The 15,505-nt window shown below is 35.0% G+C and overlaps 1 protein-coding gene across 7 annotated transcripts in view; it reads right to left on the reverse strand.

Annotated features, from left to right (window-relative positions):
* The window catches only part of ARHGAP21 (Rho GTPase activating protein 21), an 89,634-nt gene that overhangs the window by 16,732 nt on the left and 57,397 nt on the right, over positions 1–15,505 (reverse strand). For all 7 annotated transcript variants that reach the window (XM_081971483.1, XM_081971485.1, XM_081971487.1 and 4 more), the window contains 2 exons: positions 12,812–12,866; positions 1,759–3,688 (listed from right to left, as the gene is read on the reverse strand). In XM_081971483.1, coding sequence (XP_081827609.1) covers positions 1,759–3,688; positions 12,812–12,866 — 1,985 coding nt within the window. The remainder of the gene's footprint in view (positions 1–1,758; positions 3,689–12,811; positions 12,867–15,505) is intronic.

A 15,505-nucleotide genomic window follows, 5' to 3' on the forward strand; every position in this document is an offset into this window, starting at 1 on the left:
ACTATACTTTATCAATGCTGACTTTATTTCTCAGAGTTTAAAAAGCAGATCCCCAAAATATATCTGTAAAAAAAGAAAGATTCCTTATTAATCTATAAAATAGGTTCTTATTATATTTTCTCAATGTAAGCTTCTAGAAATAATAATGAAATGAGGCATATTTTTATGCTTCAAGCTTCATTCACATTCAATATCTTGACCAAGAAATGCTTTATTTGGAGCAAATCAAGTCATACTGTAGACTGTGCTATTGTATTGCAGAGTTTCTCAGAATAACAGCATTTCTTTTTAAAGAGGTATACAGAATCCTTAAAACCAAAGCTAGTTATATAAATCTGAAAGTAAAAAGGTTGATAAAAATTAGTTCTATTGTACCATCAGGCAAAGAAACATGTCTATAGTTCCATCAGCTGATAGGCAATTTCTTGACCCAAAACACTGTCTATCTGTTCAAAATATACAAAGCAGTCTTCCTGCAATGAGCTTCACATTAGCCCATCTGTAATGAAGTAGAATATGAAGGATATAGCTGAGGAAGCCATAATATCCTAAGAGTTGTGTTATTTCATGCCCTCTTTTTCACTAGCCAATAATTTAGATGTCTATCTTCGGTTTTTTACTTACAAAAACTAATCAAATTATGTTGAACGGACTCTATTTTTGTTTCAGTGTGTTGTGTGATATTCTGATAAAGTTATATCACCAGCCGTTAGACAAAATCTTCTAAAAATCATGAGAGTTAAAAAGCCTCTTGATGTTTTAAAGGTTAAACCAAAATTTTATTGTGAGGTGATCACAGAGTATCAAATTTCCAAATGAACTTTGTATCATATTTTTAAAAATATGTATAATTCAATATTACAATTAGGGCCACTTCTCCATGCACCTTACCTCATAAAATCCAAGGGACTTCAGTCTGTCTTGATGAAAAAGAAAACCTTTGAGAAGCTTAAAGGGGCTTCCAAAGTAGTTTACAGCATGGTAGTTTCTGCTCTCCAAAACCTTAAACCCCTATGGGATATGCTCCTATCGATTAGATATGAATATAACTATATATTGCTTACAAGAATCAGTCAGAGGTGACATGAGAAATGATTTTAAAATAATTATTCTGGCTCTAAATCCTCATATGCACTTTGTGCAATATTCATGAATGCAGGTTGCAAAACAGAAATAAGACAAACTCCAAAGTCTTTGTAAAAGCAGCCCATCAGTGAAATCAGGATTTTTTTTTTTAAATAGCTACAGTATTTCAAAAGGCCAAACAAGAAGTCAAAATAATCTGCACAAATTATCAGTTACCCAATTAAGAAAATGTAGATGGCTGTGATGTCCACATGCTGGAGAAACAAAGCAAGACATTATTATTGTTTCAAATCTTTATGATTTATAATGAATTTGAAGCAATTTAACAATCTTACATTACAATTAAGGATACTGAAAAACCATGCTACATATTAGACCTCAAAAAGGGAAAACTGGGATTATCCTTCACTGGTTTTCCCCTACTGCAGTTATAATCTTATTTTTCTTTGTATATTAGCCTTGGACTAAAACAATTGAAAATCTGATCTGAGAATAATAAACTGGTAGAATATTTAAGGATCCTAGGAGGCACCATGGAGTTTGAATTCATTTTTAAAATTATTGTTTAGAAAACTAACCTACATTGAATAAAACTCTGTATTCATGCTAAAGGATTAAATGGAAGATCCAAATATGTATCAAATTCAGAGAAATAAAAATGGTTTTGCTCACCTATGAATGGAATTGATGCCAAGGAATCATAAGGTGTGCAGGAACAAGAGGCTTTCCTTTCTTCTATTTTTCTTATATGAACTTCTCGCCGTGCATCATTGGGTAACCAACAAGTGGTCTCTGAGGCAGAGTCCTGACCATTTACAGCTAAAATATAGGACTGATGTCGCAAAAGTTGTGGGGTTTGATGTCCAAAAGATGACTTTTCCCGCAAAACCACTTCCTCCTCATTTGTCTCATCTGTTGCTTGAACTTCAGCCTGTTTTATCGCTTCAGTTTCAAAATTTTGAATCTTTTGTCTGACAGAAATATCTAAATTAACCAAGGTAGTTAAGTGCTCGTTAACTTGTGGGACAAAATTGACAGAAGCTGTATAGGAAACGGGGGAAAGATTAGACTTGCTTATGTCTAGTTTGGGATCTGGTGGACTTTCTGCGTGTTTCCTTGATTGGTGAGTTGGCAAACCACTATAGTGCACATAATTAATTTCTCTTTGGTCTGTGGTTGTAGCACTATCCAGACTCTGATTAGAAGGAAATGATGGCTTTGCTGCATAACGTACATGGGTCTTCAAAGAACTATTTCTTGCGCTTCTAGTTGTTGAGCGAGGTGATCTTTCCTGAAAAGTGGTTGTAGAGTTTGAACCTCCAGTGGTTGGCAAATCCTTGGAAGGCTGCAGCAATTTTGCATCAGTTGAATTTTTCTGGAATTGAGCAAAGGGTCCTAAGACTCGGTTGCTTATTTGTCTGCCACCTGAAGGATAACCACCAGGAGCCACAGAATAATTTGAATCACTAAGGGACCCCTGAAGCATACGTTGCCATGAAGCTTCATAAATGCCTTGGCGATCATTTTGATCAGTAAGTCCAGTACATTCATGTGTAAATTTTTTGGCTGTGCTTGAATCTGCAATAAAGTCCTCACTGTGAGCATTTTCCACTGCTTCACCTTGTCTGCCTAAATAATTCCAGGAGCGTGCCCTATGACTTCGAGGGCTGATAACTGGTGAAGTTAAAGTATCTTGCGAAGCACTTCTTGGCCACCTTTTGATTAATACAGTGTCCTTAACTCTTTCCTGGGATATACTCCTTTGCCGAACAGATAGAGACTGTGTGCTCCTATCATGAGAGGTGCTTCTGCAGCGTACCTGTGAGCCAATACAGAAATCTATTGAATGTGGAGATGTGCCTCTTAAACTATCTAATCTCTCCTGTATGGTTCTGAAACCATACTTGGGAAATCGTTTGTTATCAATATATTCTTTGTAGGTTTTGTAAGTTTTCCAGTCTATGTTACGATGGGCACTTGGAGAAGTAGTGTGATTAATATTAACAGAGGGAGAATCTCCACTCTGAGCAGGAGAACTACAAGCTGAAGCTCCTCCTGGCTCTCCTTCATAGTTTCCAAAATCATAGGCTGTTTCTGGGGAATCTGTTGGTTTTGTAAGTGGAGTCTGAGGAAGTACAATGGCAGTGGACATTGGAGAAGAAGGTGAAGTGGTTCGTGGTTTTGCGTTCAGAGAGGTTTGTTCCTTGAAACTGTATTTTATATCTTCTGTCTGATATGATGGACTAGTGTGGTTTGTTCTAACTGATGAAAAGTCTACATCGTTCTCAGAAGGCACAACAACTGTTCTTATGGTCTCGTTACAAACACAGACAGCTGTGTTAGATTTTGCAATATCTTTTGGAGATGGAGGCACTTGTATTTCCTTTCCGCAGGCCTTTTCAGGTTGTGCTAATGTTGGTATAGCTCTACTATTTGATTGCTTTCCCAGTGATAAGTCAGGAGGTGCTTTCTCCATAGGTAATGGCAGGACAGGAGATGGGTATGTTAATCGAGGATAACTTACTGGTGGAGGCTCAGGTATATTAAGAGCATTACCAGTGTAGGCTTCATTGCCTTTCTGGTAGGCATCCTGGGAATATGCCTGTGCACAGAAAATTCAAAAAGAAATTAAATCACCGTAAGTATTTAGTGGGAAACCATCACACTATTTCAGAGGCACGAACATGGTAAAGTTAAATTCCTTGACAGAAATGGACTTCCTATTTAAAAAGAATGAAATAGGTGCTCTCTACTAAGGGTTGTTTCAATATTTTTCTATTATTGTTTTCCATGGATAAAAATGTGCATGAAAAGTCTCCAAAAAGAAGCATGTTCTCATTATCTCCCCCCTCCCCCTCTCCGTCTGTGTGTGTGTGTGTGTATGTGTGTGTGTGTGTGTGTGTGATGTGTATGTATCAAATTGTAGCAAGTACTGCAAGTGAAGAAGAAAAAGACAGATTATAAATATAAACTATTTTTCCACCATAACATTTTAAAATTTCTTCTCCCCCCCCTTGATATTTTTTATATCTAGAGGCTAGGTTCTATAAATATCGACAGGTTAAATTTGCAGTTTGTTTTCACATAGAAACAGCAAGAAGTCTCTGCATTTGATCCATTGGCTTTTCTAAAAGGCACAATTCCTGTATCTAACATGACTAGACAGTGGCAATGTCTTTGTTGCCAGCCAACGCCCACCCTCCCTCTGAATAAACTTACATGTTACTTATATAAATTCCATACTCTGCACAGTAGTGCCATTTTTAAACTCAAAGATATCCTGAACGTACATTATTGGTAAGTATTTTCAAGCACTCCTTAAGCATGAAACAGAGTCTGTCTTCAGGTGATTTTTCCTTATATACTTCATCATTTTCATCTTATACTTTAAAAACACGATTCTTAAAAAAAATATTTATCTTAAATTTTGCATTATTTCTTTTATATTACATTATTTGTAGAACTATCAACAATAGCATATTTTCAAGGTCTGCCCAGAAATTGCAAACACTATTATTTTATACTTTGCTACGACTTTCTGAAGTAGTAATTAAAAAAAAAAATTAAGAATTGACAATGCAGGAATCCTTTCCTGATGCTTTTAAAATAAACAAACACATCTTGTGTGTGATACTGTAATACAGCATTTCCTGCTCAAACGATAACATGCTCCATTCAGAGAAATCAACATGCCCTGCCTTAGCATTAGACAGGTTGTACAAGCCTAAATGCAATCATAAACATTAGATCAAGAGCAAGTGCTAAGGATGAAAAGGCGACCCGTTTAAAACACATAGCTTGATAAATTTTACAGCGAGCAATAATTAAATGCAAACAAAGTATTATAAGCTTTTTCTAAAAAAATAATAATAATAATCCAAAATTTTAACACAGGCATACATTAAAGTGATAACAGAATAGCTATTGCAATTGAGATTCAGCTAACCAGCAGATCTAGCTTGCTTTCAGCAACTTGCAGGCTTTAACAATCCAGCTCCTTGTAAATTTACGAAGAAATACATGCCTTACAAAAAATCAGAGAAATGGCTACAGTACACTCTTACCAGTGCTCTGATATCCTTTGAAAACTGCAGCTGGCACAAAACAGGAAAACATAGTAAAAGCTGCCTATATATGTAAAGATAGAATTATGTTGTCATATTGAAGCCAAATATACAGCAAGCTAAAAATACAGCTACACCGATTTCTCTGGAAGGTACCAAGACGGATGAGGTGCACTGGAGTGCACACAATAACTTCAGCCTCCTTGTGAGCATGTCAGTCTCAGGTTTGGTTTTTTTTTAATACCTGCTTCTTGCATTTATTCCCTAGCTTTCCCGAAAAAAAGAAGACATGTTTGTGCTGTGTGCTTCAGTGCATCTTTTCGTGCTGCAAACGGAGCCCTCTGCTTGTGCCACAAGGCATCCCTTCTGCTACAGCAACATAACAGTCTTTCATCTCGTCTGAGCTGCTACCATCCCTGCTTCCAGATGACGAAACAAGGGCTTTATTATGCATTTTAAATCTGTGCACCCCTTCCTCTCATAAATCTGAATAGAGCCACAAGCTGTCAGCTGACTCTACATCTGACATTAGAAAGATGATGATTTCAGAATAATTTTCATTAAAAAAAAAAACCACTCCCACCATGTGATTATTTTCATTTTTTTATATCTTTGCTGTTCCTTCCCTGACAAATTAGGAATTAGCTGTGTTTCAATTGTAAGGTATATTTGCATGTATTAGTTATACCAGAAAATATACATTCTGCATTTATGTGTTTCTCAGAATAGGAAAGCAGATACACTGGAAAAAATGCATCTAGAAAATTAAGCAAATGGTGCATTCTAAGGAAACAACATATTGAGTGACACCCGAAAAGATGCCTATACTGCCTCCCTAGTCTAATGTAGGTTCAAATATTTATTCTTAAACCTGTGTCTTTGCAAAATTCTGAAAAACAGGCATTAAAAAAAGGTTGAAAAAAGCATGAAGCTGTGAGGCTGATATAATCACCAGCTGCAAGCCATTTCCTGATTCATTTCCTATTAGCACAAAGGGGAAAATATTAAAAAATAAAAAAAATCTTTAAAATATGTAAGAAGATGTCACGTACATCTGGAGCTAAACATTTTGGAAATCAGGATCTTTTAGAGGAGGCAGTCATAAGAAATTTAGATAATTTGTAATTTAGGTAATTAATCAATAAGTTATTAATAATAATAACAAATTTTGATTATTTTTCTTAAAAACTCAAATATCGTCATTCATTATTTCAAAAGAAAACATCATATACAGAAAAATATATAAATCAAAGTCAATGTTTTACAGTGATATCAAATACCAAGTTCCATGTATAGATACAGCCTTTATGCTTAGAAGAGAGAATTTGCAGAAATGGCAAAATTGACCTGATCTAGGTAATACGACAAAACTGGAAATCTTTTGTAGATCTTTTGCTGACCCCTCCCCCCTTGGGATTTATAGATTTGCTGATTAAAAAGGGTTCAATATGGAATATATTTGTTAGTAACTGTTGCAGAAAAGTCACTTCTGTATATAACTTTCCTTTTTCTTGCACTACTTTTCATGACTTTTTTGTCTTTTCCCCCCTTAGTTTTACCTCATATAAATTCATATTTATCTTTTATTTCTAGGTAAATCTCCAATGGTTAAGGTACCAAGAGAGAAGTCAGATGACTGTGAGTTCTAATCCTGCCTTAGAAATAAAAGTGAGCTGAATGACTTTAGGCCAGTCACTCCCTTGAAATCTGATTCACTTCACAGAGTTGTGGAGAAAATAGGAGGAGGAATGAGTGTTAAATATGTTTGCTGCCTTTCGCTATTTATAATAATAATAAAAGTGTGATGAAGATTCTAAACAACAATGCTCAACGCTAAATAGACAGCTAAGATGTCACAAAGGTGCTTTTTTTTCAAGAGGCAACTGGACTTTCTGATTTTTTTCTTTGAAGATGTTATGCTTCTCATCCAAGAAGCTTCTTCAGGATTTATACCCCACCATCCAGTCAGAGCTGAAGAAGCTTCTTGGATGAGAAGCGAAACATCTTCAAAGAAAAAACCAGACAATCCAGTTGCCTCTGGAAAAAAAGCACCTTTGTGATCTGGATGACTGAGAATCTCCATAGACATACACCCAAGATATTGCAATGGAGTTTGGATTGGACAAATGTGTTATCCTTACCATAAACAAGGGTAAAATAGTGAAAAGTAACAGAATCAAGATGCCCTGTAGAAATAACATCAAAAGTATGGATGAAGAAGATCACTACATATATCAGGGCATCCTTCAAGCTGACTACACCAGGTACACTGAAGTCAAGAAAAAGTTTGGCACAGGTAATCCTCGAATTACAACCACAATAGAGCCCAAATTTATGTGGCTAAGCAAAACATTTGCTAAGTGAATTTTGCCACATTCTACAAATTTTCTTGCCACAGTTGTTTGTGAATAACTGCTGTTGTTAAATTAGTAACATGGTTTATTAAGTGAATCTGGCTTCCCCATTGACTTTGCTTGTCATAAAGGAAATGACCCTAGGACACTGCAAACATCATAAATACGAACCAACATCTGAATTTTGATCACATGACCATGGGGATGCTGCAATGGTTGTTAAGTGTGAAAAATGGTCATAAGTCACTTTTTTCAGTGCCATTATAACTCTGAACAGTCAACTGTTGTAAGTCAAGGACTACCTGTAATAAATACATCAGAAAGTAAAGAAGACCTTAAAGTCCAAACTAGGTGGCAGAAATACCATCAGGGTGATTAATACCTGGGCATTCTAGTCATTAGATGTACAATTGGAAAACTGGATTCGATTCAAAATATCAACTGGAAGCCTTGAATAGGAAGACCAGAAACAATAAATCATCCCCTTCATCCACATAGCAATGTTGACAGACCAAGGAGTATTGGGGGTGGGTGGGTTTGAAATGTTGCCAGAACAGGGGAAGGAAACATTGGAAGACTATCTGAAGGACAGTGAAAATGATTCGCTGAAGCTAGGACACCATGAAGGCTTACTGAATAGCAGAAACCAAAATGTCGTTTAAGAAAGACCAAATGAAGCCAGAAAAGAGACATGGCAGCGCCAAGTTTACATAGCCTGTTCATAAAAAGCCAACAGGCAAAGTAAATAACAACCAGATCCGCCAATGGCTAAAAGCAGGAAAGAAAGAGACAGCTAATTCTGACAGAATAAGACCAAGCCTTAAGAAACAAAAAACGCATATAAAGCCAGAATTAAGACGACAGCAGCTGACAGAAAATGCCCTCTCTGCAAAGAAAAGGAAGAAACAGTGGACCACATCATTAGCTGCTGCATGATTGCACAGGCTGATTACAAAGTAGCAACATAACAAAGTAGCAACAATGGTGAATTGGAATAGCTGCTAGAAAAACTGTTTTGTTGCAAGCAAGATCTGGTGAGAACACAGAGCAGACAAAGAAATAGAAAATAAAGACGCTTGAATTATTGTCACCAGTTTTAGATTGTGAATCTCACTGTAGATTATGTACACACAAAACATTTGTTGATTAGAAAGACAAAAAAAAGGTCTGGATAATGGTTGTAGCAATACCTGTAGAGAGCAAAATAGAAGAGAAAGAACTGGAGAAAAATCACAAAATACAAAGTCTTGCAAATAGAAACAGAATGGCTTGGCCGAAAAACAAACAAACAAAACCCCAGTGATTAAAGATGTCTTGGGTGCAATTCCAAAACATCTGGAGCATCCCTTGAACACAATCTGCATTGACACAACAATTTTCAGTCAATTACAAAAGTCAGTTTTACTTGGAACAGCTTGTATCTTGCAATAATATCTTTAATATTATTCAACAAAAACATTTCCCAGGTGCTTGGGAAAGACTCAATAGGCAGGCAAAAATGCAGAATCCAGTCTAAACAACTGACTGTGGACCAACCATAAAAGAAAAAATGTCATGAAATCACAAACTCTATTGGATATGATGTTACCAAATCCAATCAAGCCAAATCCCATGTTCACCAATCCTAAAGATACAGGTAGTTCTCGACTTACAAGTTCATTTAGTGACCTTTTGAAGTTATAACAGTCCTTTAAAAAGTGACTTATGACCATTCTTCGCATTTACGACTGTTGCAGTATCATCCTGGTCATGTGATCAAAATTCAAATACTTGGCAACTGACTCATATTTATGAGGGTTGCAGTTTCCTGGGGTCATTGATCTTCTGACAAGTAAATTCAATGGGGAAGCCAGATTCACTTAATAAATGTGGTAAGAATGGTTGTAAACTGGAGGAAAATTCACTTAACAACTGTCTCGCTTAGCAACATAAATTTTGGGTTCAGTTGTAGCTGTACATTGAGGAACACCTGCAATAACTATTGTTGTCTGATGTTAACTCTTTAATATATTGAAAATACAGTGGGCATAGGATTAGGTTGTGGATTATTAATGTTGTATGCCACCTGGAGTCACTATGTGTGAGTTGGATGGATACATAAATTTGTTAAATCAATCAATCATTACATTTTGAAACCTATATTTTGAAGCAAAATATTTTATTTTGAATGTGTTTAAAACCAGCACTTATACATAGATTACCTAAATGCATAAAAAGGGAACTTTTTTGCCTTTTTTAAACGTTAAAGACACATACTCTTGCAGGTAGATGTCAGGTCAAATTGGTTGGGTAAATAGAGTTGTAGGAATTCATAAACCATAGGCCTTTTTTGCACGGGGAGAAATTATTATTCTTGATATATACATATCCTGTTTAGTTCTGTTCTCTCCTCCTCTTTTCTTTGGAGCTTTTATTTTAATGTTGTGAATAAAATAAAAATTTATTGAAAAAAAGTTAGACACATACTTTTGCAAAGTTTAACTTAAAGTAATCCGTTAGAAAGCCAAAAAAGAGAGAGTGAGTGAGAGTGAGTGAGAGAGAAGGAAAGAGAGAGGGAAAATTACAGCATATCCTATTTTGAGCCTTTCTGAGGGAAAATAAAAGGTGGTAAAAGCTTTGGGCTCCTGTGTACAAAATTACTTAAAGCTAATTCCACCACCCTAATTTTATTTTACTTTGAAATATTTTTGTAAACAGTAATGACTCAGGATGTTAGCATGACCCAGACTCTGAAAGCCTACATTATAAAAATACTTCATCATTGTATGATGAATTGTTGACGTGGGCAAGAAGAACAAATTAAGGGGTACATAGAAAACACTCATTAAAAACCTTTCTGCAGACTTACGAAGCCCAAAGCTCTCTGGATCATTCTAAGTATTCTAACAAGCTGAATTGGCAACCTTCATATATTGTATTGAGAAAGACAAAAAAAAGCACTTTCAATTTGGCTCCAATGTTTGATAATGAGGAAAGATTTTTATCATTCAGGCTTTCAATGTCTGGGTCATGATAACACCTTAATCTTTATACTTGTTGCAAAACTTAGAATAACAGATGGTAAAACAGTCTCCGGTACACTTAAATAGGATGCTTGGTTCATGAGTGCAGAATGTCTTGTCTTCTTCTAGGCCTTTCTTATGGAGGCCCAAGGATCAAAACAAATTTACATCAAAACAAATCAGCCAACATGCTGCTTGAACAAAGCTTCTGCTTCTGCCCCAAAGCTAGTTAAAACCAAGTTAGGCCAGAAGGTTTCTAGGTGTTAACTATAATGATAGGTGTTAACATAGTGATGTTGTATTGTGTTTTGTTCATTGCTGTAGGTAACTAGGGTGGTTGTTGGTAGGTTGGTTGTTTACTGGCAAAAGCAAACATAGAGCTAATACACCAACATCTAAAGAGGGATTACTGACTACCATCGCTTATCTTTTTCTGTTGCTGGGCCATGGGACAAAACAAAGAGCAGATGAACCAAACGAAATTTCTAATATCACTTCTAACAAATGAAAGCCAAGCAAAAAGAAGTGGTTTACCTATTAGAAGTATAGTCATAATCTTAGTTTACATTAAGTTTCAGTAAAATTTTATGTTCAAATTCTGTAAGTATTTATCTATCAAAAAAGTGAAAGAATCTACCTGAAACTTTTTGTATGGTAAAGAGGAAAGCAAACATGTTTTTCTTAGTTCAAGAGGAAAATAATTTCTTCAACAAGTTTCTATCTCTATTTTTCTGAAGATTATAAAATTATTTGCACCTCCTTATTACGAGTTTTCCGCAATTTACAGCCATTTGTTTAGTGATCGTTTGAAATTACAACAACACTGAAAAAAGTGACTTATGACCATTTTTTACACTTACGACTGTTGCAGCATTCCCATGATTACATGATCAACATTTGGATGCTTGGCAAGACAGTTGCAATATCTTGGGGTTATGTGATCTGTTCTGCAACTTTCTGACAAGCAAAGTCAGTGGGGACAGGTTCACTTAACAAGTTACTAATACGTTAGTAACTGAACAAATGCAGTGATTCACATAACAACTGTGTCAAAAAGTTTGTAAAATGAGGCAAAACTCACTTAATAACTGTCTTGCTTAGTAACAGAAATTTTGGGCTCAATTATGGTTATAAGTCGAGGACTACCTATACATTTTTTAGTATCCTTTTCAAGCTAATAACATTTATAGAATATTATGTAAACTGTATTGATTTAATCATTCAACCGTACCAAAGTATAAAACTAACATTAATAAACAAGTAGAAAGAAAACAATAGGACTTGTTCACAATAAATCAGCACACCAACAGTTAATCCCAAAATAATCGAAACTTTCTGTCCTCTTTGAAATGACCCTTTATATAACTAAGGCAGTTTTGCTAATGATATGTAGGTTCATGGGTTGAAGTTTCTCCTGGGTACCTCAGTATTTTTTAGTTTTTAAATGAAATTAAATGAAAAATGTCCATCTTCAATGGCTGGTGTTCCACAAATATAGTGTCTTTCTTCAAATGGAACGCCATGAAATCTCACACATCTTACCAGGGAGTCTAGTTGTTTGAAACAAGCTCTTGAAAAAGCTCTTTTGAGACATTGAGGCATATCAGTTTTAAATGTTTCTTCTAATTGGAAGGGTAATTTGTGTTGAGCCAGCCACTACAAAGACTTAAAATATTTAAGTGATGCAATACAATATTGGGAAAGTCACATTAATGACACTTCGTTTGAACATTTTGCTGGCCTTTAGATCTAATTAGACTGGAAATTGGATAGAGAATCCATGTTGTGAGATGACACATCTGAAAGCAGAATGACTAATCTCAAGGCAGCATGTCATGCAACTTTTCCTCAAAACAGGCTTGGATAGTCCATCTGGATCCATAGAAAGGATTTTCAGCCAGCAGTTGAATTATTATTAGCTGGGTTTGATAGGGAGTAAACCCAAACCTGCGTTTAGTGCTAGAGTTGGTATAGACTTATCCACCCCCAAGATGCATTTTAGAAGAGTAGACTGCATCTGTTCCATAAGAAGGCAACATAATTTATATTCATTTCACTAAAATGAATATAAAGAAACACAAAACATATTTTCCCCTCTAGTTCACTTTTACCTATTTTTATAGCACTAAAATTGCAAATAAAATTAAATAAAATAGAATAGAATAAGATGAGTGGGTGATAAATACAGAAATAGTGTTATTCAGAGCTTCATTACATCCAATGTGTTAATTAAAGACTTGAATCCCTTTTGCAGGAATGTTATGGAGACTTTGATTTTAGATTTCAGATCAAAAGTATAACTTACAAGTTGAAGAATGTCCTCATCTTTTGGCATAACACTGAGTTCCAACTCATCATCACTGTGGGAAAAATAAATACACAACCTTATTATCAAGGAAATAAATTAAAACGCTAACAATTTGAGAAGCATATCTAGCTATAAAAATAGGAATGTTAATAACTTAATAGTTACTCTCTTAAAAAAACAGAAAATATAACAAAAACTCAGCACAAAATATATTTATTTCTTTTAACACTATCTGGTATGAGTCACTGGTATTTTTTTCAAGCACAACCCATGCATCCATAATTCAAAATTACCTACATGCAGATAATTTACTATGCGAAAATAAATGATGAAACTAATGTATTCCTGTCATTTAGAAAAATAAATTTAATTAATTAATTAAATTAAAAGAAAAGAAAACATTTAGAATATCTCCTGTTCATACTGTAGTTTCCAGTGTAAATACAAGTAGTCCTTGACTTACGACCACAACTGAGTCCAGCAATTCTATTGCTAAATGACAAAGTTCTTAAGTGAGTTCTGCCCCGTTTTATGGCCTTTCTTGCTTGCCACGGTTAAGTGAATCACCACAGCTGCTAAGTTACTAACACTAACACGGTTAAGTGAATTTGGGTTCCCCACTGTCTTTGCTTCTCAGAAGGTCGCTAAAGGGGAACACATGATCCTGGGATACTGCAACTGACATATATATATGAACCAGTTGCCAAGCATCCAAATTTAGATAAAATAGGAATGCTGCAACGGTCGTAAGTGTGAAAAACAGTAACAAGTCACTTTTTTCAGTGCTGTTGCCATTTTGAATGGTCACTAAATGGCTGTAAGTCGAGGACTACCTATTATGAAGGCAGCAGGTAGGGGCAAATCCTATGAAAATGTGTTTTGGTTGTTTCATCTTCTATCTCAGGGGTGTCAAAATCTTGGCCCGTGGGCCGGATGCGTCATGTGCTGACCATGCCCACCCCCATTATAGCAAGGGGGGGGGAGAGTTGTAATATGTACATGACAACATGACACCGTGACTTTGACACTCCTATTCTAACTCCACGTGGAGTAATACGATTGCCAAGGAGCTTTTTAATGATTCAAAGAGCTTTCCTGCTTGTATTGCCACATTGCAAAACACCTCTTTCAAAAGAATTAATCAATTCCAGAAGCAGTATTATTACACATATAGATCAGACATAGGCAATATAAGAATATAATGTAAAAAAGTAGTAGTAGGATTTTAGCTAAAACTGGCAGTTTAACAATTCAGACTGTCATCATAAACTGTCTCAATATAAATTACAAAACAGGATATGTTCATTGATTATTGATTTGATTGATGCCACCTTCTTAATATCAATGCAATCTAAAATTTAACTTTCCAATATAATTTTTAAAGAAATCCATTAAAATAAAATTTCCTAAATGAAGAAGTTTTTCTAGCAATAAACCTATGCAAATTAATTTCACTGCATTAACATTTTCAATAGTTTTATTTTTCCAAATCTTTATAGAAATGTTACAATTTGTTTTCTTAATGCTACTAATAATTTATGAATGCTTTAAAATGTTTAAATTAAGATGTGAACTACTAAATGTAAGTTAGATCAAGCATAATTAAGCCTAATTTAAAAAAAAACCTATATAAAATGCTGATCAAACACATGATTTGATTTTAATTTCACATCTGCTGCATTAAATTGATTCATGTATAAAGAGGTTGAAGAAAAATGCAATGACAGTCCTAGAGGAAAGTTATCCTACATGCTTTAATTAAAATTAGAATATACTTCAAAAAAGTAGAAAACAGAGTTACAAATTAACATCTAAATCCTGACTCTGTATCTTTTAATCCATGTTTGATTCATTATATTGTTTTATGAAATTCTCAAAATCACATAAGGAATTCAAAATTTTACATATTCTAAAAAAAAGTGCACATTAGTCCAAAAGTAAACAGCATATGTATTTTTGTACTATAAAACTACAAAATGAATTTGGAAGCTTATAACAGAATATTTTTAATACAAATGTTTCAAATATTGCATGTGGACTTTTAACATTCAAAGAAATGGTTGTCACTGAAGATTGGTTTTTTCCATTACCATAACATTTGCAATTTCTTTTTTGGAATGGGGGGTGCTAAAGAAGAGGCAGGAGCTTGTTGTCTTCTGATTGCTGTCAGACTGCTTTACCTTGATTTTTGGCAATTCTATAAGAGCTGATTGGAAAATGAGGATCAGCAACATCTGGAAGTTAATGATTCTGGTCTTGTTCCCACATCATGGTTAATTAGGCCAACAGGGAAGGGGCATTATGTCATGAGGCTCAAAAAAAAAATCAACTGACCTAATAAATAAATCCCAGGTCCTAATATTTAGCACAAAATAGACCCACACTTACAAAGGACTAAATTAATTCCAGCTATCTAGCCATGTTTTGGGAACACCAAATCCCAGTCAACTGCACTTTTTGGCTTATACAGACCTGCAAGAAATAGAGGTGGAAAGAACAGGCTGAATTCAATCCCCCAAAAAACTTGCCTGGCCATCCAGAAAGGGATTAATAATGAACCCTGCCAGTATTTCTAAGGAGAAGAGTCCATTGGTGAGTTACCAAGCATTTTCTGAATGAACATGTAGATAATCCTTGTGACTGAGCAGTTGTTCAGCAGTCATTCAAAGTTATGATAGCAGGCATCCCTAT

This window comes from Natrix helvetica (genome assembly GCF_964273705.1).
Source record: "Natrix helvetica genome assembly, chromosome: Z".
Taxonomy (NCBI): Eukaryota; Metazoa; Chordata; class Lepidosauria; order Squamata; family Natricidae; genus Natrix; species Natrix helvetica.